This window comes from Dicentrarchus labrax, unplaced genomic scaffold (genome assembly GCF_905237075.1).
Source record: "Dicentrarchus labrax unplaced genomic scaffold, dlabrax2021, whole genome shotgun sequence".
NCBI lineage: Eukaryota > Metazoa > Chordata > Actinopteri > Moronidae > Dicentrarchus > Dicentrarchus labrax.
Window position 1 is genome coordinate 7,420,609 of NW_026136715.1, and position 20,146 is coordinate 7,440,754.

At 40.4% G+C, this 20,146-nt stretch overlaps 3 protein-coding genes across 9 annotated transcripts in view; 2 read left to right on the plus strand and 1 right to left on the minus strand.

The window, feature by feature from the left end:
* Positions 1–4,547, minus strand: part of samd10a (sterile alpha motif domain containing 10a) — a 48,741-nt gene extending 44,194 nt beyond the window's left edge. For 2 of the 6 annotated variants that reach the window (XM_051425279.1, XM_051425281.1), the window contains exons 1-2: positions 4,448–4,541; positions 446–508 (exon numbers count right to left, since the gene is read on the minus strand). Coding sequence is in view for 2 of the 6 variants with exons in the window: in XM_051425275.1 (XP_051281235.1) it covers positions 446–617 (172 nt within the window). In the remaining 4 variants the exon portion in view is untranslated. Of the gene's footprint in view, positions 1–445; positions 1,158–4,447 lie in introns of those variants that run through there. The other 4 variants (XM_051425280.1, XM_051425275.1, XM_051425276.1 and 1 more) reach the window with 4 other exon arrangements.
* Positions 4,548–4,640: 93 nt separating this feature from the next.
* Positions 4,641–12,332, plus strand: rad21l1 (RAD21 cohesin complex component like 1). Its single transcript, XM_051425057.1, has 14 exons — positions 4,641–4,707; positions 4,990–5,158; positions 5,267–5,396; positions 6,642–6,741; positions 7,388–7,491; positions 7,924–8,031; positions 8,476–8,568; positions 8,739–8,837; positions 9,018–9,247; positions 9,347–9,428; positions 9,543–9,685; positions 9,802–9,909; positions 10,189–10,272; positions 11,137–12,332. The coding sequence occupies exons 2-14, from the start codon at positions 5,012–5,014 to the stop codon at positions 11,311–11,313; spliced, it is 1,605 nt and encodes a 534-aa protein (XP_051281017.1). The 5' UTR covers positions 4,641–4,707; positions 4,990–5,011; the 3' UTR covers positions 11,314–12,332.
* A 132-nt stretch (positions 12,333–12,464) lies between these two features.
* On the plus strand, positions 12,465–20,055 carry LOC127377442 (syntaphilin). 2 transcript variants are annotated; one of them, XM_051425315.1, is made up of 5 exons: positions 12,465–12,808; positions 15,140–15,255; positions 15,359–15,490; positions 16,599–16,748; positions 16,956–20,055. In XM_051425315.1, exons 2-5 carry the CDS (start codon positions 15,212–15,214, stop codon positions 18,199–18,201), a joined length of 1,572 nt encoding a protein of 523 aa, XP_051281275.1. In that variant the 5' UTR covers positions 12,465–12,808; positions 15,140–15,211; the 3' UTR covers positions 18,202–20,055. The 2 variants fall into 2 exon arrangements, with proteins under 2 accessions (XP_051281275.1, XP_051281276.1); XM_051425316.1 differs by lacking the exon at positions 12,465–12,808 and adding an exon at positions 12,815–13,423.
* Positions 20,056–20,146: the final 91 nt, after the last annotated feature.

The window sequence follows — 20,146 nt, forward strand, 5'->3', positions numbered from 1 at the left end:
AAGCTGTAACATAAGCTTTAATTAGGAATCACTTCAAAGATAATAACTGTGGCGGTGTAAGGTACAAAACATTGCACCGCGCATCTTTATTCTCATCTGATTATCCTCTCAACAGTCCCATTCTCACGCACCAATTCTCTTCTCCTCAGTTTCCCTCATACTCTGTCTCTAAAACTCTGTCTCTCCCTCTTGAAATCCAGACCATGACTTGCCATACCAGCTGTTCTTGTGCAGCAGCACTACCCCAGGCACCCGGTTAACGCAAAACACAAATTTATTTTGGCATGTTTAATTCTTGGCCTGAGATAGCTTCCTCAGTGGTGACTTGAGGACAAATTTTCTTTTCAAGTTACGTGCGTGTGAGACAAAGAAAGATAAAGAAGGAAAAAGAGAAAGAAGACACAGATTAAAAGAGCTTCTCTGTGTTTAATTTTCTTCACCCTACCTCCACTGAGTTGTCCACAGTCATGTCTGACAGGTTCAGGTCCCCGTTCAGGCCTACACCCTCCTGTATTAATCGAAATGTAGCTGGTTATGAAAGTGCACTGAAATAAATAATCAAAATTAACTACCAATCTCTTCAACCGCTGCCATAACAGTGGTTTTATATGCTGCATGACCTTCCATTAAGGTAGAGCTGAAACAATTAAACAATTAATCAATCAGTCTACTGACAGAAGAATAGTCAGAAACTATTTTGATAATCGATGAATACATTTAAATAACTTTAAATAATTCTTTTGTCAAACATTTCTTAGACTCAGTTTCTCAATATATTTGGGTTTTAGAAGTTTTGGTCAGATTAAAAAAGGAATTTGAAGATACCACCTTGGGCTTTAGGAAAGTAGAAGTATTTCTCATTATTTTTTTGACTAAACAATGAATCCATTGAGAAACTAATCTGCCAGTTAATCAGTAAAAAACATAATATTTAGTTGCAACCCTACAATAATATTCTAACAATATTTTGTAAACTAATAAGTGTACCATTAATATGCAAAAAATGCAAACCTACTAAAAACATTAAATTCATATTAACAGTCTGGTTGTGTACCATTTCTATAAATACATTATATTCTAGCATTGCATACCAATAAGTAATAATATAATATTTCCCAGTTCTTAATAAACCTGCTTTGTGTCTTCCCGTACAGGTGGCTGGTGTGTTTTGTCCAGTCCAGTTTATTATCCAGCCACAGCTCGAGGTATTTGTATGATTGCACAGCCTCCACCTCAGCTCCCTCTAGCAGGACTGGTCGCGGTCTTGGTCTGGACCTCCCAAAGTCAATGACCAGCTCCTTCGTCTTAGAGGTGTTGAGCTGTAGGCAGTTAGTGTGACACCAGAGAGCCCCACCAGACTCCGATACACCCAGCGACACAGCCATCGTTGGCTGTGTGGCTGTGTCGCTGGCTGTGTAGTTGGGTGTATCAGGGGGGACAGAGAGGAGGAGTATCGGAGTCTGGTGGGGGACTTTGCTCTCTGGTGTCACACTAACTGCCTACAGCTCAACACCTCTAAGACGAAGGAGCTGGTCATTGACTTTGAGAGGTCCAGACCAAGACCGCTACCAGTCCTGTGGAGGCTGTGCAATCATACAAATACCTCGGGCTGTGGCTGGATAATAAACTGGACTGGACAACACACACCAGCCACATGTACGGGAAGACACAAAGCAGGTTGTACTTCCTTAGGAGACTGCGGTCTTTCAACATCTGCAACAAACTGCTGTGGATGTTTTACCAGTCTGTGGTTACCAGCATCCTCTTCTACACTGTGGTGTGCTGGGGGGGGGCAGCATATCCAAGAAGGACACCTCCAGACTGGATAAACTGACCAGGCGGGCTGGCCCTGTGGTCGGCATGAAGCTGGACTCACTGGTGACGGTGGCAGAGAGGAGGACAAACTGCTGGACATTATTGACAATGCCAGCCACCCCCTGCACACCGTCATCAGCAACCAGAGGAGCCTGTTCAGTGAAAGGCTGCTCCTTCCCAAGTGTAGGACCAACCGACTCAAGAACTCCTTTGTCCCTCTTGCCATCATACTCTACAACTCCTCACTCGGGGGGAGGAGGAAATAGGGTAAAGAGGACAGAAGGGAAGGAGTGGTAGCCACTCACTGTGCAATTAATAATCTACTCATACATACCTGGACACTCTTCTTCTTCTTCTTTTTTTTGTGCAATAACTTAATCCACCACTTAAGTGCAATAATTTAAGTTGTATAATAACACAATGCCATATACAGTTCTCTACATTTATCTTATTTGATTTTATTTTCCCTGAATTTTATTTTACTTCTATTCTTATCTCTACTTTCTATATTTAGCTAAGAGTTATTGTTTAACTTATACTGTATTTTTTATACCTCTTCTATTTTCTATACAAGCTGCTGAAAATCCAATTTCCTTGCGGGAGTCATCCCAAAGGGATCAATAAAGAGAAGTCTAAGTCTAATAAACAACTGAGGCCTAACTAAATATTTTCACTTTTGCCACTATGATTAAATGTTTAGATCTGGCCACCATGTGATTAAATTTACTTTTTTTTTTACCAGTATGTCAGATTACAAAACAATTTCAGTTTAAGCTCCCAACTTTGCATGTACATGAAACTTTCAGATTATTATTTTCCAGCTCACAGATTGATTGTATGTATAGTCTCAGCGGTTTACATACAAACTTATTTACAATAACCGTAGAGATAAATTATTGTGCAAAACCGAATAAGTTATCTGACGCTGAGTCAAAAACCGACAAGAAAGCAAAGTCTATTTTGATACAGTATGTTACATTTCTGCTGACATATAAAGAAAATATAAAAAACAATGGTAATTAAATTATCTGTTAGCTGCAGCTCAGAAATACTGAACGACAAACTCAGCATCAAACATTGTCACACAGTAGAAACACAATGTTTAAACATTAAACATATATAACTTTTTACGAAAGCAGCTTTTTACAGGCATTTTATATTGAGTTTAATGGTGTGTGTTAACCATGTCACCACCATGGAGCTTCTTCTATATCTGACTGTGCGATAAGTGGGGAAACTTTGCCTGTTTCTTCCTCCTGTTGATGAGTGTGTTTAGGTGGCCTTGCTGTATCCAATGCACTTGATCACTATCTCAGTAAGTGACAATGTGCTTATGCCCTGACGCCCTCTAGTGCATATAAATGGCAAAAACATGAGGAATCTATCAGCCAAACTACTAGATAGCCTACTGGTATTTATCCCTAAGGTATCTTTTTGTATTGAAAATATAAATCTACAATTGTGGCCCCAAAATCCATTGTGATAATGTGTTGGATTGGGACACCTCACACAAGAAATCAGGGCTGCAACTACTGATTGTTTTCATTATCAATTAATCTGCCAGTAATTTTCTCAGTTAATTGACTGTCTGTTAAAATAACCATTATAATTTCAAATGGCAATTGACTTTGTCTCACCTGTAGTCCAAAGATATTCAGTTTTAATAACATATGATATAAAAAAGCACAAAATCCTTGCAATGGAGGAGGTGGAAACAGCAAATGTGTGGCATTTTTGCTGGAAGAAGTACTAAAACAATCAATTAATTATCAAAATAGTTATAGATTAATTCAGTTGTTTCATCTGAGGTCTAAACAGCCAGGATAATTAAAAACACTTGCATGGGTGTACAGGACCTTTAAGTGACAACCCAAAATATGATTACTCCTGCACTCTCAGCCCAGTCCCATGTACATCTCTATTTATTGCATAAACAATACCTCGGCTTACTACTTACATTACATATATTCGTTATTGACTGCTTTAGGTGAACATTAGTAAGTTTCACCTGCATGAGTGTGAATTTAAACTATTCCTTTGTGGATCTGACAAAGTGTAAGAGCTGTCAGACTTTGAGAAATTAGACATAATCACTTTAACTATAGACCTTCAAAAAGGTCTTAGAGCTTAGGACACCGTTCATGTAAGCTTGTGGGTAATACCTCAGCAGCTACTCTTATCGGCACCGGCTTAAGAGTTACAGTCAGACACTTTAGGGGGGAAAAGCATGTTATTCTGCAGCAATCTCCAAATTTAAGAAAAGCCTGTAAGAAATAAGAGAGCCTTGATGGTCTCTTTCATTTGGTGTCTCAACAGAGACTTTTAGTGTTAATCAGCGGTGTCTGGAGAAGTGGGTATACTCTCATTTTAAAGCAGAACAACAAGCAAAGGATAAACCTACTGTTATAAACAGCGGCATGTTAAGACTACTATAGCATATTTAACAAAAATGGGTACCAGTAGTGTTTGCACAATGTCACTTAACTGTTGCTGCTTGACTTCAGGCAGTAAGGATCATTATTTAATGACAGAATAATCAATACTAGGCCCCAGATTACAGAGTGAGACAACCACATAGGTAGAAAAAAAAACACTAGTAAGCATTAAATAAGATGGCAGTTGGTTTACTAACCTCTGTATTTCTGTTTCAGCACCTCTTCTTCCCGTTGAGATACACATTTATTTAACGTTATGTATTTAAATATTTACTGCTGGTGTTACACTGGTGTTTACCGGTTGCCAACCGTCCCTAGCAACCGCCAGTTATTTATTTTTTTGGGGCGGAAGTCGTTGCTTGGTTACTCCTCGCGGTGATGTGCACGCTCCAAATGTCAAACCGCGGCACTTTCGAAGTTAAGCTAGCTTGTTCAGCTGAGGGTCCCGGCCAGCTCGGTAAATACTGTACAGTTAATTAAATTAGAAATGTTATGTTTCTACCTGAATCGTGAACTGTATTTTAAACACATACCATGATGTTTAGCTGTGTGGGAAAACTACCCTGCCGTCGCAATGTAGCGTAACTTAGCCAATCAAGTTACCTCGCCGCTAACTTAGACAGTTCAAGCTCAAAACTTTTTGTTCTACAGCTATTTAGACATTTAACCAGCAAGTACCGGATTTAGAAGACACATTGAAGATGTTTTAAACAGTAATTGTTGTGTGTGTGTGTCGCAGGTAGCTTCGGTGATCCTCCAACATGATGTTTTACACGCAACTGTTCACGTCCAAGCGGGGGCCTCTGGCTAAAATCTGGTTAGCAGCGCACTGGGAAAGGAAACTCACGAAGGCTCATGTGTTTGAATGCAATTTGGAAACAACCATCAGTGACATCATGTCCCCAAAGGTAAAAATAAAAGCAGAAAAAGAAAATGCATCTTCAAAACCCCCCAGTTTTTTTTTTTCTAATAACTTAAAAGAAGTATGAAAGCTGCAACCTCTCAACCTTTTATAGATGAAAATTGGTTTGAGGACTTCTGGTCATCTGCTCATTGGTGTGGTCAGGATCTACTCCAGAAAAGCAAAGTATCTCCTTGCAGACTGCAGTGATGCCCTGGTTAAAATTAAAATGGCATTCAGACCAGGTAAGGTAACACAATCCTGTTTGTTTTGACAGCGTCGTGCGTAATTATTTAAATTGTAGTGACAAATAAAAGCCCCACAAGGGGTGGACAGAGCTGTGGTGTTACATTGGACTGGCTGAAATGTTTATTATATTTGAAGAAAAAGGGGTAGGTAAAGACAGCTGTAACCATCTGGATGCATTTGTAGGTAAAAGGAAAACATTTGTACGTGATTTGTAATTTTAACCAGAGTGGCTGCTTTTTTTTTTTTGTTGTTTGGTAAATGTGAAAGCTCTTCTTGAGTACATTAGGCCCAAACCCTGCCTGCAATTTAACACTGCAGAAACTTGCCTTTCCTCCACAATGTAAATGCAAGTGGTGGGATGAAAGGATGAGAAATGGAGTCACTGTAATCCAGAATACATTGTGCTCAAATTAATATGCACTCTGTTGCCAGTTTCTTGCGTATATCTAAAACTAATGCATCCTAAGCAATGCATTATGGATTTAATGTTACGTAGTCTGTGGTGTTGTTGAACTGTATTGCATTTTAGAAAGAGGTGTATTTTATTTAGCCTACATACACATATATAGGGTCGACAAAACAACAGAAACCCTTGCCAGTAGAACATAATAAAATAGAAATAGCATTTATAAAGTTGAATCAATATTTTTCGAAAACAAAAACTGAACTTTCAGCCTTCATAAATGTAGGATTTATTGCAGAACTTTTGTGTTAGACTGCAACAGTTTTAGCCAGATATATTTAATAAACTGGCAACTGAGTGTAAATACTTTCCTTAAAGAAGACAACCACCAGAGGGTGACATAGACATAATTACTTTACCAACTTATTTTGGCGAAAGAAAGTTATGCATGCATTTATGATTTGTGCTTTGTACAATATCTGAGACAAAACAGTCCAGTAGGACAGAGACAGAGTGAAGGCACACATCTACAGCAAAAAAATAATCTTATACCACACACCCAACTAGGAGGTTCTCTGAATTCATTTATTATTATATAAGCTCAGCTGACTGATGTGTATGATGAAGAATTCATCTATAAATTCAGATGTCTCTTTGATAGAACCCTTGAAAGTGACCACACACTACCTGTAATTTATTTATTTCTCTTTTCTATCTCTTCTCCAAAGAAATATCTGTTCAGTTAGATAGCTGGGTGCTGTTCATACCTTTTTACCTCTTTCTAAATGCAGTACGTATTTTGTATTATTTGCCCTGTTTCTCTTTCTCAACACACCAGGTCAGACGGATATGCCTGTGGAGGAGCTCGAGGCCGCGCAAAAAGCAATTACCTTGGTCGAAGATTTCACTGCCTTTGATGTCCAGCTGCCAGACCCAAGGTACAGAGCACTTTTCAAGATACTCTAAGACACAGAAAAGAATGAGGTTTCATACTTGCATTACAAACTTTACTGAGGTTATAAATTATAATTTAGATAGAAGGCTAACCCTTTCATGTACATTCGGATCACCCATCGTTTCTTTAAAGGGTGACTTTGATATTTTCAACCTGGCCTTTATTTTCCCATGTTTTCTGTCAAAGTGACTAATGCGGACAACAAGTCGAATTTGGTCCAGTTTTGAGGAAGTGCTTGTTTTTATCAGAAGTGTCTGACAACACGACCCTACAGAGAAATTAAACGTTTCACTTGATTTGCTGTGTGTCGAACCAAGTTTGTGACGGGACTTATTGCAGGAAGACAACTGTGGAAAGCGTAATAATGCCGTCCAAGAACTATTAATGGCCGTATTTTGACGGTGCACAATGACCCACAATGATTACTTTGTAACCCATTTTGCTGCAGGCTCCACGCTCTCATTTAATACTGGACCAAATTCAAGACTTGATGTTCCCACTAGTCACTTTGACACAAAAACATGGGAAAATAAGGTACAGGTTGTCAAATGCCAAAGTTACCCTTTATGTATAATGAATAAATATTCTGTCTGTGTCTTCACTATGTTCGCGTCATACTGGGACACCAGTAACATAGATGTTGTGGACCACTTTTCACTGAACCAGAGTCGATCAGAGGAAATCACTCTGAAAGAGGATTTTGGAAATGGCTTTCTGAACTCGGCATATTTTGGTAAGAACGAGTACGTTATCATTTGGGATGAGCCAGAGCATCATTATCGAATTATATTTTAGTTATTGTAGAGCCTTTTGGTATAGTTATCATTCATTTATTCCTGCCGTACTCCTGTAATTTGACTTAAAGATAAATCCGGTGATATTTTATATTTTAACAAATATTAATTAACAAATCCCATGAAAACATGAAAGCCAACAATATTACTTGAAAGTATTTTCTGTGGAGCCAAAGCCTGATATAGATTATTCTTCTGTGCCACAGACCCCCATTGTGCTCCAAAAGCACATAAATTAGCCAAATTATCTCATCGGCTGACATGTTTCTTCATTAGGATGAACTTAGGTTTTAGCATGTTCTTCTGCGCACAGCGAACATCTCATACTGACTTTACAATTATTCCCTCCTTTTGTGTGATCTGATGTGTAGGAGATGAGTCCCAGAGCCACCAAACTGGACTACTGGATATGAGCTTCCAGAGCCTGGCTCAACATGGAGACACTTTTGGGGATGAGGATAAAGGGTTCGATCTACTCGGTAGTGATTGTGAATTGATCAGGATACGTTTTTGCCAGATTTTAGCCTAACAAACATCATGCACTGAACACAGTAATCCGTGTGTTTTTGACTTTCTTTACTGCTGTTGATAGTCTGCTTTTACCTTTTACTGAACTTGGCACGTACTATGTCAAACTTCATTTTTATATAATTTTGAGACAGATTTATGGAAGTGTTAGAAATAGAAACCAGGGGTGTTTTCTCAGTGTAGGTTTTTGGTGTTAATGTCTTTAAAAGTTCCAGACTCTCAAATGGGACACAGAATACAAATCATTCAGTAGTTCTTGATAACCAATAAATGATAATCAAATAAGAAAAGGATTCTCCCTGCACTCATTCATCTACTGTACATCTTTGCCCTTATTATGTCAATGGTGTTTTATTCTGTTAAAAGTAAGACTGATTCTTTTAATTACTCTGTAGACTTTCTGACGATCTCCAGTGATCAGTCCACCGACTTCATCCCAGAAGAGCCTCAACATGCTCCAGAGATCTCTGCACCCAATTGTCAAAAAGGTGCTGATTCATCATGATGAATATTTTACAGTACATTATTAATGCTGTGACCATATTTTGTCTTTTGAACTCTGGTTGTTTGTGTAGATTATGCTTTTGTTTGATGGTACAACAGCACCAGTGGATAAAGTTGTCATGTTTTGTTAATTCAGACTACATATGCGTTCCAGATGCTGAGAGGATGGAGGTGGAGACCCCCACACAGAATGAGACCACCCTGCTTGCTAATGAGGAGAAGGCCTTTGCCCTTGAACCTGTGGCCATCACACGTAGGCACAACCAAACTCTCAAACTGTGTTCCTTACACTCACAAATGTGATTTATAGTATGCAAACATTTTATTGAGATGTTCTGAGCACTTCACTACAGTCTTAAACAGTTGATCTGGTGTCCATTCCCTGTCACACAAACAGTAAGTAGTCTTCTGACCTTCTACTGTTTCTTTTTAGCAAACTCGGAGAGGAAGAAGGGGAAGAGGAAACGCAAGTTGGTTGTGGACCAGACTAAAGAGCTGACCAATGAATCAATCCGAGACCAGCTCTCGGACTATTCAGATCTAGTCGTCCCCTTGGACATGGCCCCCCCAACCCTGCAGCTCATGCAGTGGAAAGAGAACGGAGGTGCAGACAAACTCTTTTCACAGCCATGTTCCACTGTACTAACGCCACAAATAAAGGAGGTAAAAAGATGAACACATCTCTTTTTCTTAAAGACAGTGAATCTGTAAATAGTGAACATTAAAGCAAAATTACTCTTAAATCCCATTTTACCTTTGCAGCTCTTTATCAAGGCTGTTTTCAAGGTGAAATATTACAGTGTGTGTGGCGAGGTTGAGGAGATGCGCGAGGATGGACAAAAAGGTAGGAACTTGCATATTCAAGCAGCAAGAGAACAATAATCTCACTTTTTAATGACTCACTGGCGTTATCTGCTCTTCTCTGCTCTTCCTCTGTACAATAATATGTCTCATATAGCTCAGAGGAACATAAGTGCCCTCACCACAGACGTCAGTGTCGCAGATTCATCTATAGATACTGAAAAAACACACCACACTGAGCTGACGGTCTTTGATCACACGAATGACAGTCAACGTGAGAATTACTCAGAGCTCGCACAAGTAAGTAAGCATCAGCATGTCAGGTGAAGAGAAGGTATGTACATTGAACAAGATGTAATTCTCTTTACTTTCTTTTTATCTTTTCTAGTTTATAATCTGTGCTGTATGTCTGTCAGGATGAAAACAGGTCAGGGTTCACTCATCCAGAACTTCCATCAGAAGACTCCATGTTTGTCCATCCATCTCATGTGGAGCAGACTCAGTCAACTTCCCTTCACACTCAGGTGCTTGTCAACACACACACACACACACACACACACACACGGAGACCGTTACGAATAGAAACAGGGCAGGGAATTAAACTCTGTTTGACTCCACATTTCACTTGCCTTATCTTTGGAATGAAAGTGAACTAATAATTGATGGTTATCTGCAAAAATGGCTGTTACGATAGACAAGCTAGACAAGACAATCAGCGTTTACCAGATGGCGGGTGTTAATTTCCCATGCTGACTTGGAGATTTGCCCAGCATCACTGACTGAAATCCCTTTCTAACCTGCAGTCTATGCTGGACAGCCAGGACTTTGAGGAGAGGGGTGTCCAGGCATCCAGGCGTGCACAGAAGCTGCTGAACTCTCTAAAAAAAGTAAGTACCTAAAAATAAATGTTCAGGTAGTCACAGTAACACCAACTGCCCCTGTCTTGCATATATCAACTATATATATTTGTAAAGCTTGCATATTCAGGACACAGGAGTGTAACCATTCATAAGTTATTGACACACCTGGAAATTAATTAAAATGACCAAATATCCAGAAAATAATCTATGTTGTCTTTAAATGTTTGATTGGGTTTGAGCCCTTCACTTAGATCACCTACATAAACGTAGGTCCATATTTTGCTTGAAACTTAACTACTGGTAGGATAAACTCCGGGACAATTCACAGCAGGTTTACCAGATACGAAGCGGAACAGACTTGCAAAGATCTTTTCGGTGTCGAGTCTATTTTATTAGGAGCTGTGAGCAGAATTCAAAGAGAAGCCCTTTGGAAATACTGTAGACGATCATATCTAAATACAGGCAATGATCAAATTTACATTTGCTGTTGTGGCTGATAAATAAAACATAAAAAACATAAAAACAGTGATGTTAACTATGTGCAAACAAACACTTCCACTTTTCTGTAAAATCAAATAAATTCGACTACGAAAGTGAGCTAACGCGGAGGGTCCCCTAAATGCTGACACATCATCTTGAACCTTCCACTAGGCCTACCCGTAAATTATATGAGCGTTTGTGAGCAAGAGCTGTCCTGTATTGTCAACAAAAAGGAGAAAAGATTAATTTAAAAGAGTGGGGGAGCCTTGAATGCTGTTTCCATGCTCTCACTGTATGACAGATAAAAATCTATAGTCACAGCGGACAAGGATTTAAAGATGAGAAGGTCAAGGTCGGATTAGGGAGGATGTTGGGGAAATTAAATTCTTGTGTGTGTTTGTGTTTGTTCAGAGAAACGGTAACACCACGTTCAGCCTGGAGGCACTGTGTGAAGGAGGCAATCGCTGGCAGGCTGCAACCACTTTCTTCTGTCTCCTGGTCCTGATCAAACAAAAAGCCCTTCACCTGCACCAGAGCACACCCTATGAGGACATCACTGTCACACCTGGACCCAACTTCTATGAGTAGTACAACAGAAAATCGTTTCAGTGAATTAAAGCTTCGGGTTACATGTTCGTGAAAGAGTTGCAGTCCTGGTTCTGCTGGATCTGCCTCATGCACAAGTAGCACATGTTTGTGTTACTACATCAGTTTCCTGTTTACTTCACTAGGAAAACCTTTGTTTATATGTCACACCACATTAGTATGTTTGTGTGTGTGTGTGTGTGTCTCAAAGCTTGTACATACTCCTTGTGCTTGTTCTTGGCCCTTTTCCTTTGTGAGGAATTGGAACGGTATCAATGAAAGACTATTTATATCGGCAACTTCTGATACTAAGCAGTTTTTCTTGAGGTGTTTTCGGGACTGAAATTTCCTGCATGTTCAGTTAGTATTTTAAACCAGTTCCTCTTTTGTTCATTTTAAACACAGAATACACAGAACACTCACTCTGTGTAAGAGCTGTTAGGCACCAAATGTCACTCAAACCCCCTGTTGGGTTTTATCTGAGAGAAAAATTAACATTTCAATGTAAACAAATGTTGAAAATAGTTGCTTTACACTACAGGTACATCTCTTTAACATTGTTCTGCATATATTTATTTGATATTACAGATGTGTTCGGAAATGACACTACAGTCATATATCCACCTGTCATTCTTGTGGTCTAGATAGATCTACAGCACTGAGCTGGATGAGCAACAAATGGTGTGACTGGTGTTTAAATTGTACAGTGTTAATAGACTCACACAGTTATTTATTAGCCCACAACTTGTGTATGTCGTCCGTTTTATGCTCACACATTCAGGGGAAAGCTAAATATCTTTCTTTTTATCACAGGTTCGTATAGTAAGAGACTAATACAAACCATTAAAAGGCATAGGAATTCAGTGACATTCCTATTTACTACATGTTCTTGGAGTTTATTATGTACAAAGTCTATAATTTAAGTGTTTAAGCCATTTTAAATGTGTTCAACTGAAATTGTAAATATCTTTTTATGGCTTGTGTGATTTGTGGATTGTATTAAAATAAATACATGCAGCTTGTATACGGTTTTAATTTATACCTATTTCAAAGGAACAAAACTTGTAACTTTTGGTTTGCATTAGTCACTAAATGGTCCTCTGCACATTCATTCATCATCTGAGGGGTTGAACACGGTGTACCAGTCCAGCTTGGGGCTCTCATCCTCCTGCTTCCTGTCAGTGCTGCACTGAATCAGGGTTTCTAAAGTACCATCAGACAGTATTGTCCCAGCCGCCGTCAATAAACGCCAATGTGCATTTAAGGTGCCGCCAGATGAAGCATCGTTATCCCCTACTGTCACTTTAAGAAGCACCGATGCAGCAGACGCAGTCGCCTCATTTCATCTCCGGGCTTCATGGCTGCAGGATGGACCCTCATCAGCATCAGCATCAGCAGCATCTTTTCTTCCTGTTGCCACCGGAGACTGTTCAGCGACCATCAAGTCTGGCGGGAACCGAGGCTCTTCTACGATGCTCAACTTCCACCTGCCGAGATGGTAGTGTGTTTTTATATATGACTGTTGATGTGGGGCGGGCTGTGTGTGTGTATGGCCACTAGAAAGGTTTTGTTTTAGGGATCCAGACACCGGGTATAATATCCCTGTATGTAGGACACAGCTGGGACTAGATGTTATTAGTCAGCTGTTTTTTTTTTTTTTATCAGCTGCGGTTTCCTTTATGGAAAGTATCTACTGGGGTGTTAGATGTCCTGTTTAAAGACTCCCTTCTCTTGTCAGCTGGCTAACCAAATGATGAGACTTCTTTTAAATGCTTTTTCTTTTTCTTTAATCATCCCAGCAGACCTGCATCCTTATCTAACACTGCTTTATTGTAGGCGACACATGTGAAAACGCTTATAATGGTTACCCAAGGACGAAGCGCAACATCCCCGCATCTTTCTGATATGATGATGAATCCGGAGAACATTCAGCTATCTGTTTTCCATTTGAAGTCTAAATGCTGCTTTAAGTACAGTTTCACCCACCCACTGTATGATGCTCGCCTCCACAGTAAACACTGATACTCACACTTACGTAAGATGATTGCGTATTTCTCACCAATAACGTACTCGCCACTTGTTGCGCAGTCAGAAGATGATGAAGAGAGGGGAGGTGAGATTTCCCGTCTCCTCGTCCTAGAATTTAAATATAGGACAACGTTAATATGCTGTCTGTTTTGGTTTAGGCTGATGTGCAGTATCAGTAGAGTAAGTCTGTTGTGTGTGCAGCCACTGAAGGTTTATCCTGCAGCAGGTATGTTTGAGGCCTAGATCAGCAGGTTCCCTACAGAGCTGCATGAAGCCAGGGACTTTTAAAGGAACATTTTGTCCTCAGCTTTTTATTCTTTCTCCCTGTGTGATAGAAGTGAGCTTTTCCGTAACTGGGGTGGTGCCAGATCTACCTAATACAGAGAAAACATAAATAATTTGACTTTTAAGCTCCCATTAAGGTAACTGAGGTCATAACATATGTGTTTGTTCTTTGAGTTTCAGGGTGTTAATCTAATCTAATCTAGTTTACATTGTATAATTAAAACACTTAAATATGACTGGGCAACAAAATTAAGGAATAGGGTTGGCTGTCCATAGTAAGGGGGACTGCAGCACCCACTAAAATCTGGTATAACGAAAACCCATTAGTTCATACAAATGGTCAAACTGAGAGGTTTTGCTGTGTTTTTAATGTGTTTTATCTCCAAAAAAGTTATAAAATGTGTGTAAAATGTTGTTAATAACTATGAAATATGTGATGCAGAAACAATGAATGTCATGTCATTTAGCATTTAGTATGACGTCATGATATAAACTGACTTTCAGCAGCCCCAACCCTGACTGACCCTCAGTGTCCCTGTCAGTGCCTGTATAGGACACCAAACTTTGGGGAATATAAACATGTTTCTACTCTCAAAAATATCAAACTGCTCCATGTATCAGTTTAATAAGATAAAAAGATACATAAAATGTAGTCTAAAGTTACATAAAATTGAGATAATAATCAAATAATATGTGAATAAGCCTAAAACTCTGACCAAATATTCAATACCAACTTTTAATACTTCTTTTCGATACTCGACCTTACAGATGCACTTCAGCCAAGAGTCAGAATATATTAAGATTCAATACCCAGCTGTAAAGGACTAATTTTCCACAATTTTCTTCCTTCATGAACAAGTACAGACACTATAACTGAACAATTTATTGGATAAATTAAAACAGAAGATCCAAATAATTAGATGTCTGACTTCAGTATTTCTAAAATCCTGGCTACAGCGCTGCTTTTACGGAGCAGCACAAGATGTAGGGACCTCTAATGTTATGACTCCATTACAGGACACAATGAGCCTGAATCATACATGAATCCACCCCTGCCCTAATAACGGTGATGATTCAAATTCTTAATTTACTGTAGGCAGGAAATTAACCGCACAGACCATTTTAACTGCCAGACACCAAATGCCGGATTTTCATTATTTCTGCCCTTTAGTTAATGCGAAGGTTTATCATGTTTATCTGCAGCTCTGCAGACGGAGAGGACACAGCTCAGAGAGAGAGACAGCTGCACTCACTGTGAACTCACTGTGTCCCCTTTGTGTCAGCATAGAAAGGAGGCTTTATTTGCTGCCGGCCTAGACTATTTTTTATATCGGAGTTACGGTTAGACTACTGTCACTGACTTCCAGTCAAGAAGCACATCATGACCTGTATGTTGGAGTAAAACCATTTATGCTTTACGCTGGGATTTTCCTTCAGTTGTTTTGGGATATTTCTATTATATTGAGATAGGATTTGTTGGTTTTGCCTCTAATGTGTTTATGTAACGGTATTGCAGTCCAGTTGTGAGGGATCCTAGCGTCCCTGTCTAGAGGCAGCAGTGGAGAGGTTGGAGGTCTCTTGCACATCAATGTCTCTCACCCCGAGTCGAAAGCCCTCCTCAGGTCAGCGCAGGTACTGTTTGCGGCCTTCTCACACCTTTCAGAATGAAGGCAAACAAATATTTGCTACTGTGGCCGTGTTGTAAATGAGTGTAATGTTGATCTCTCCCTTCAAGGCGCTCAGTGGGCACTGGTGGCGGCAGTGGGCGATATTCCCACAGCGATACATCTAGCACCCACACCTACCCGGGTCGGGTTAAGGCCGTAGAGGGCAGCCCCACAGCCCGGACGTATCCTAGTACACCCAGGTGAGATATTAATCATAAACTTCTGTTTGTACAATATTTTAATATGTGACTGTTCTTAAAACCAGGGTGACATAAGGGGCTCATTGTTCAGAGAAGCTATCCCACATCTTTCTCTGTTGAGTTTTCATGCTCTCAAGACTCCTTCACATACTGTAAAACTTCAATTAATAGCCCGGGCATTTATTTGCTTCAATCACTGAACTCAACCTGCTTCTATCTGGAACAGGCCTTTAATTACTTTTGCACAAAAGTAAACATACAACATTGAATAACTTATCAATTACGAATTAATAATTTGATACTTTGGTGCTTGTGGTTCCTGTAAAATGAACTGAATGTGTCAGAGGTCCACACTGACAAATGTTTAAACATTTATATTGGTGTAGGCGATCTAAGCAGCCTTGAACTCGTTCAAGTGGACGACCCAGTGGGATTTCAGGGTGATTTATACGTTCAAACAGTTTCTATAAAATCCAAAGCCGGCGTCTAATTGAGACTTGCGTTTACTTGTCAAAACGTGTCGCCACACCAGGCCAGTAAAGGAGACCTGCCTCTAATCAGGTCCCTGCTTGTAAAGACGCTGTAATCTAAAGACAGTGAAGTCAGATGGACTGAAGGCTGTTACAGTGGATGTGAATGTAATTGACTGAACTGTGTTGGCCCTGTGATGGACAATATAATTAACCCATTTCTGTATAATGTAATATAATTAAACTACACCACAAGTTCCAGCCTCTAAAATAACTATGGAGTTGAATCAAAAAATCACTGACACAATGTCAGAAACTGACCACTGTAAGCTTCACTTAGGATTTCTTGCAGGGCTGTTAGATTGGATTGCATGGGATTGCATAGTTGTTCTCAATGAGTTTTTAATTACGTGAAATATTTAATTAATTTCAGCTGTTTTGAAAACTATTTTTGTATACAGCCGCTTTGTTCACTGCTTCCAGGGCCAATTCCAGCAGCAGTTTCATTCGCACAAGGTTAATTTGTTATGTACGGACTCAGGCTTTGTACAATCCACCACCTGGTTTCTTTTTTTTCTCGTGTGATTAGGCAAAGCACATTATGTAAATGACCTTTTAATATCTGTGTGTTGATTCAGGCGTCAGGCAAAGCACACAGCTTGCAGTGACAACCATGGGATCAGGCCTCCGACCCCGGAGCAGTACCTCACACCTCTGCAACAGAAGGAGGTGTGTATACGTCACCTGCGAGCCAGACTGAGGGACAATGTGGAAAGACTACAACACAGGTGAGTCTTTTTACCTTTAGCTCCAGTGTTTTGCTGGTTGTTATGCCAACCTTTGTGGTAACTAGTAAATTATATTATTTATTTCAAGTATTGTGGTGCTTGGTGGTCTCCAGGGTCTTTTTCTGTGGCCTTTTTGCTGAACTTGTTTTGATTCTGTAAAAGAATGAGTAAATCTGCTAATTACTTATTTTTTTTATACTTTTTTAGAGACTGTGAAATAGATGAGTTGAGGACCCAACTGTACAGGATGCAGGAAGACTGGATAGAGGAGGAATGTCACCGTGTGGAGGCCCAGTTAGCCCTGAAAGAGGCCCGCAAAGAGATCCAGCACCTTCAGGAAGTGGTTGAGACAGTGAGGTCCAACCTGACTGTCCGTGAAGACCCCCATGATCACAAGCCATACTCTGGGTTGCAGGGAGCTCGGCCAGGGGGGAAGTCTCGCTCCTGTGGCTGTTCCCCTGCCAGCACTTTGAGCCGCAACACCACCCACACCCGACTGAGCAGTGAGGCTCTGCAGCTGGAGCGCAGCCCGAACGCACCCGAATCAGGCAGAGTGTCTCGCCCAGCAGGACAAACCCACCTGCTTCTGGAGGCGGCCCTCCTTTCAGAGCAGCTGCCACCACAGGGCCACATCCGAGGCCCCCCAACTGTGCCGCGCTCTTCCACCTATGAAAGGCTGTGCACCGGGGGGGCAGTGTTGCCAATCTCACACTCCTGCCACACTCTCAGTAGCAGCTGCACATGCAGTGGCCACACCTACCTCCCCCATCATCACTTGTTCCTGCACTTACCTCAGGAGGAGGCCCCGGTAACTGCGGCAACTGTCCCTGCTTCTGATCCTATCCCTACTCCTACGCCTGCAGCAGAAAAGAAGCCACAGGTTCGCTCCCAGGCATGCAGCCCGACCATGACCTGGCTGTGTGAGGAAAGCGTTGCCGAAGAGCTGAGTGTCATTTCTTTAGCCACAGCAGACATCACACCCTCAGAACCACATCTGTTTCCATCGTCTTTACCACAAGTGTCCCCTCCCGAGCATTCATACAGTTTAGACATGCTACCGCCCGACAAACCAGAGGAGGTTACAGAGACGCCAGCAGAGCCGCACACCTGCCAGCCCCACCCTACAGCTCCGCTTCCAGTGAGGCAGGAAGCTACAGTATTGGACATAGAAGAGGACGATGTGGATGAACCTGAAGGCACAAATGAAGACGGGTATTCCCCTCAGCTCTGCCACTGGAGCCGCTACTTCCTTGTAGATCTGTTGGCTTTGGCCATGCCGGTGGTCCCAACCATGGCATGGTTGTGTAGAGGGACGCAACGGGAAGTAATGCCGGTGTATCATATCGGGTCCCTGCTGAGAGGTTGCTGTGCCGTGGCCCTCCACTCACTTCGACGCCGGGGTGCGGGAAGGGGACGCAGGCCTGCCAGCATGAATGGAACAACACCAATCTGAGACTTTCTTCTCCCTCTGACGTCAAGAACACAACTCCCAACCTCTGCGGGCACAACCACAGCAAACGCTAACTTTACGTCATTATATTTCGGTCTTTGCCATGCGTTGGACATCTCCTCTTAAAAGATTTTTAGATTTTACGTAATGCCCTTGTGATTTTGTGGTCATGCCTTGCCTTATAGAACAAAGGATTAGTTGTACATTATTAAATACTTTCATTACTCAAATATACTTACGGCTTATGCCTGCAGTTTAAGTGATTTTCTCTTCTTGGAATTTGCATGTAGCCCACAGTTTGATTGGGTTCCCTTGCTTGAATTAAAAAAAAGCCCCTACCTGGATTTAGATGAGCCATCTTCTGGGCAAAGAAATGCAGTTTATTTTATAAAAAGAAGAGATATTGTCTGAAGTTGAATGCTCCTCTATTTTCATCATAACTTGTTTAAGAAATTGCTAATAAGGAATGGGAGAGTCATAAAATGTCTGCGACCTCAGCAACGTCCCACAAAATCAGAAAAATAAATTACAGTCAGCACTTACTTGATTAGTTCAGATTTACAGAGCACAGTGAGTGGAAGGGATTCATTTTTATACTCCAGTCATTTCCACCCATGAAAATATTGAATATGGTTTAAAAGCTGTTGCGACGTTTACCTTCTGAAAAGTAGAGCATGTGCATCGAATCTACTCAGGTGCAGAACAGACAGATCACTGATCTTTTGCCAATAAACAAAACATGGGAGTTTAAAACTGTACAGACTCCATTTCTTTGATCTTGTTGGGACATTTGCTCTCAACATCCACACTAATTATCCCACTAAAATCAATTACAATGTTTTAATGACCTTGAAATACAGAAAAAATCAGCAGTTTATGTCCTGAATTTACATAACGCAGACAGCCTTTATAGCAGTTTGGATCTAAAAATAAAGCCTGGAGGTGGGTGTGTGAGTCGGGGCATTAATATGCACCTGACTTCAACTGCCCCAGTCCTGAAATGTGCACCATCTGGACATTTCTAAACAGATTATACGAGATCTCTACAAGATTTGACATACAGTAGCTTGTGATCCACACAGCTGAATGAATGAAAGACTTGGATGAGCAGTTTTGTTTACTGAATTTGTGAAGAGATTTTGATACAGTGATATATTTTCTAATTTTACATGAAACAAAGAAGATCTTTGCACAGCTGCGAGTAAAGATTAACACTTGAGAAGTTATTCTTTGCGTCAGTGTTGGTCGCTTTCATAGCACTGTATTGCAGTTTATAATAATGATGTACAGTGTGTATCATAAGTGTGAATACTCATCTCACAAGTGGCACTTTTGTGTGTCGACTTAAATGGCTCAATTGTAACTACAAACAATGATGTACAGTACGTATGGCTACCAATTTTAGCCTTATTATGCAAAAAAATAAATTAAAAAAGCAATGTTTTAGCTTTCAGGTATCTTTACAATAAGGTTTCACTAGTTGTTTAATCAATTATTCAGCTTAAGGCAGAAGAATAGCTGTTAGTGCAAATTCAAAGTTCAATGGAAATAAACCGTAATTTATCTGTGGTTGGAGCAGTTTTGTTTGAACTTCTATTTTATTTTTAATTTGTTGGCAACTACATTCCTTTCATGTTCAGAATTGATCGATTTGTCACTCATCCACCTCTCTGTACATCTTATTGCATAACCTGGACTCTGGAGATATGTGAAAGTACACCTTCCATCAGCCTGTCCTGTTCATGCAAAAGCAATGAAATAGTAACTGTACAGTAACTGCACAAGAAACTAAAGAATATTGCAAAAATACCCTGAATGTTTCCTCTCTTCTTGGAAAATAAAATATACTTCCATCTGTTCTTCCTTTATTATTATAGTGCGCTGTAAATCAGTGAGAATTAAGGTCTATTATAGAGGAATACTGAGGTTAAACAGTGAGATACAATCA

Coding starts and splice junctions, on each gene's coding strand:
- rad21l1 (XM_051425057.1), top strand. CDS start 5,012: ATGATGTTTTACACGCAACTGTTCACGTCCAAGCGGGGGCCTCTGGCT. Junction 5,397..6,641: donor TAAAATGGCATTCAGACCAG/GTAAGGTAACAC, acceptor TCAACACACCAG/GTCAGACGGATATGCCTGTG. Junction 9,686..9,801: donor ATTACTCAGAGCTCGCACAA/GTAAGTAAGCAT, acceptor TATGTCTGTCAG/GATGAAAACAGGTCAGGGTT.
- LOC127377442 (XM_051425315.1), top strand. CDS start 15,212: ATGTCTCTCACCCCGAGTCGAAAGCCCTCCTCAGGTCAGCGCAG. Junction 15,256..15,358: donor CCCTCCTCAGGTCAGCGCAG/GTACTGTTTGCG, acceptor TCTCCCTTCAAG/GCGCTCAGTGGGCACTGGTG. Junction 15,491..16,598: donor ACGTATCCTAGTACACCCAG/GTGAGATATTAA, acceptor GTGTTGATTCAG/GCGTCAGGCAAAGCACACAG.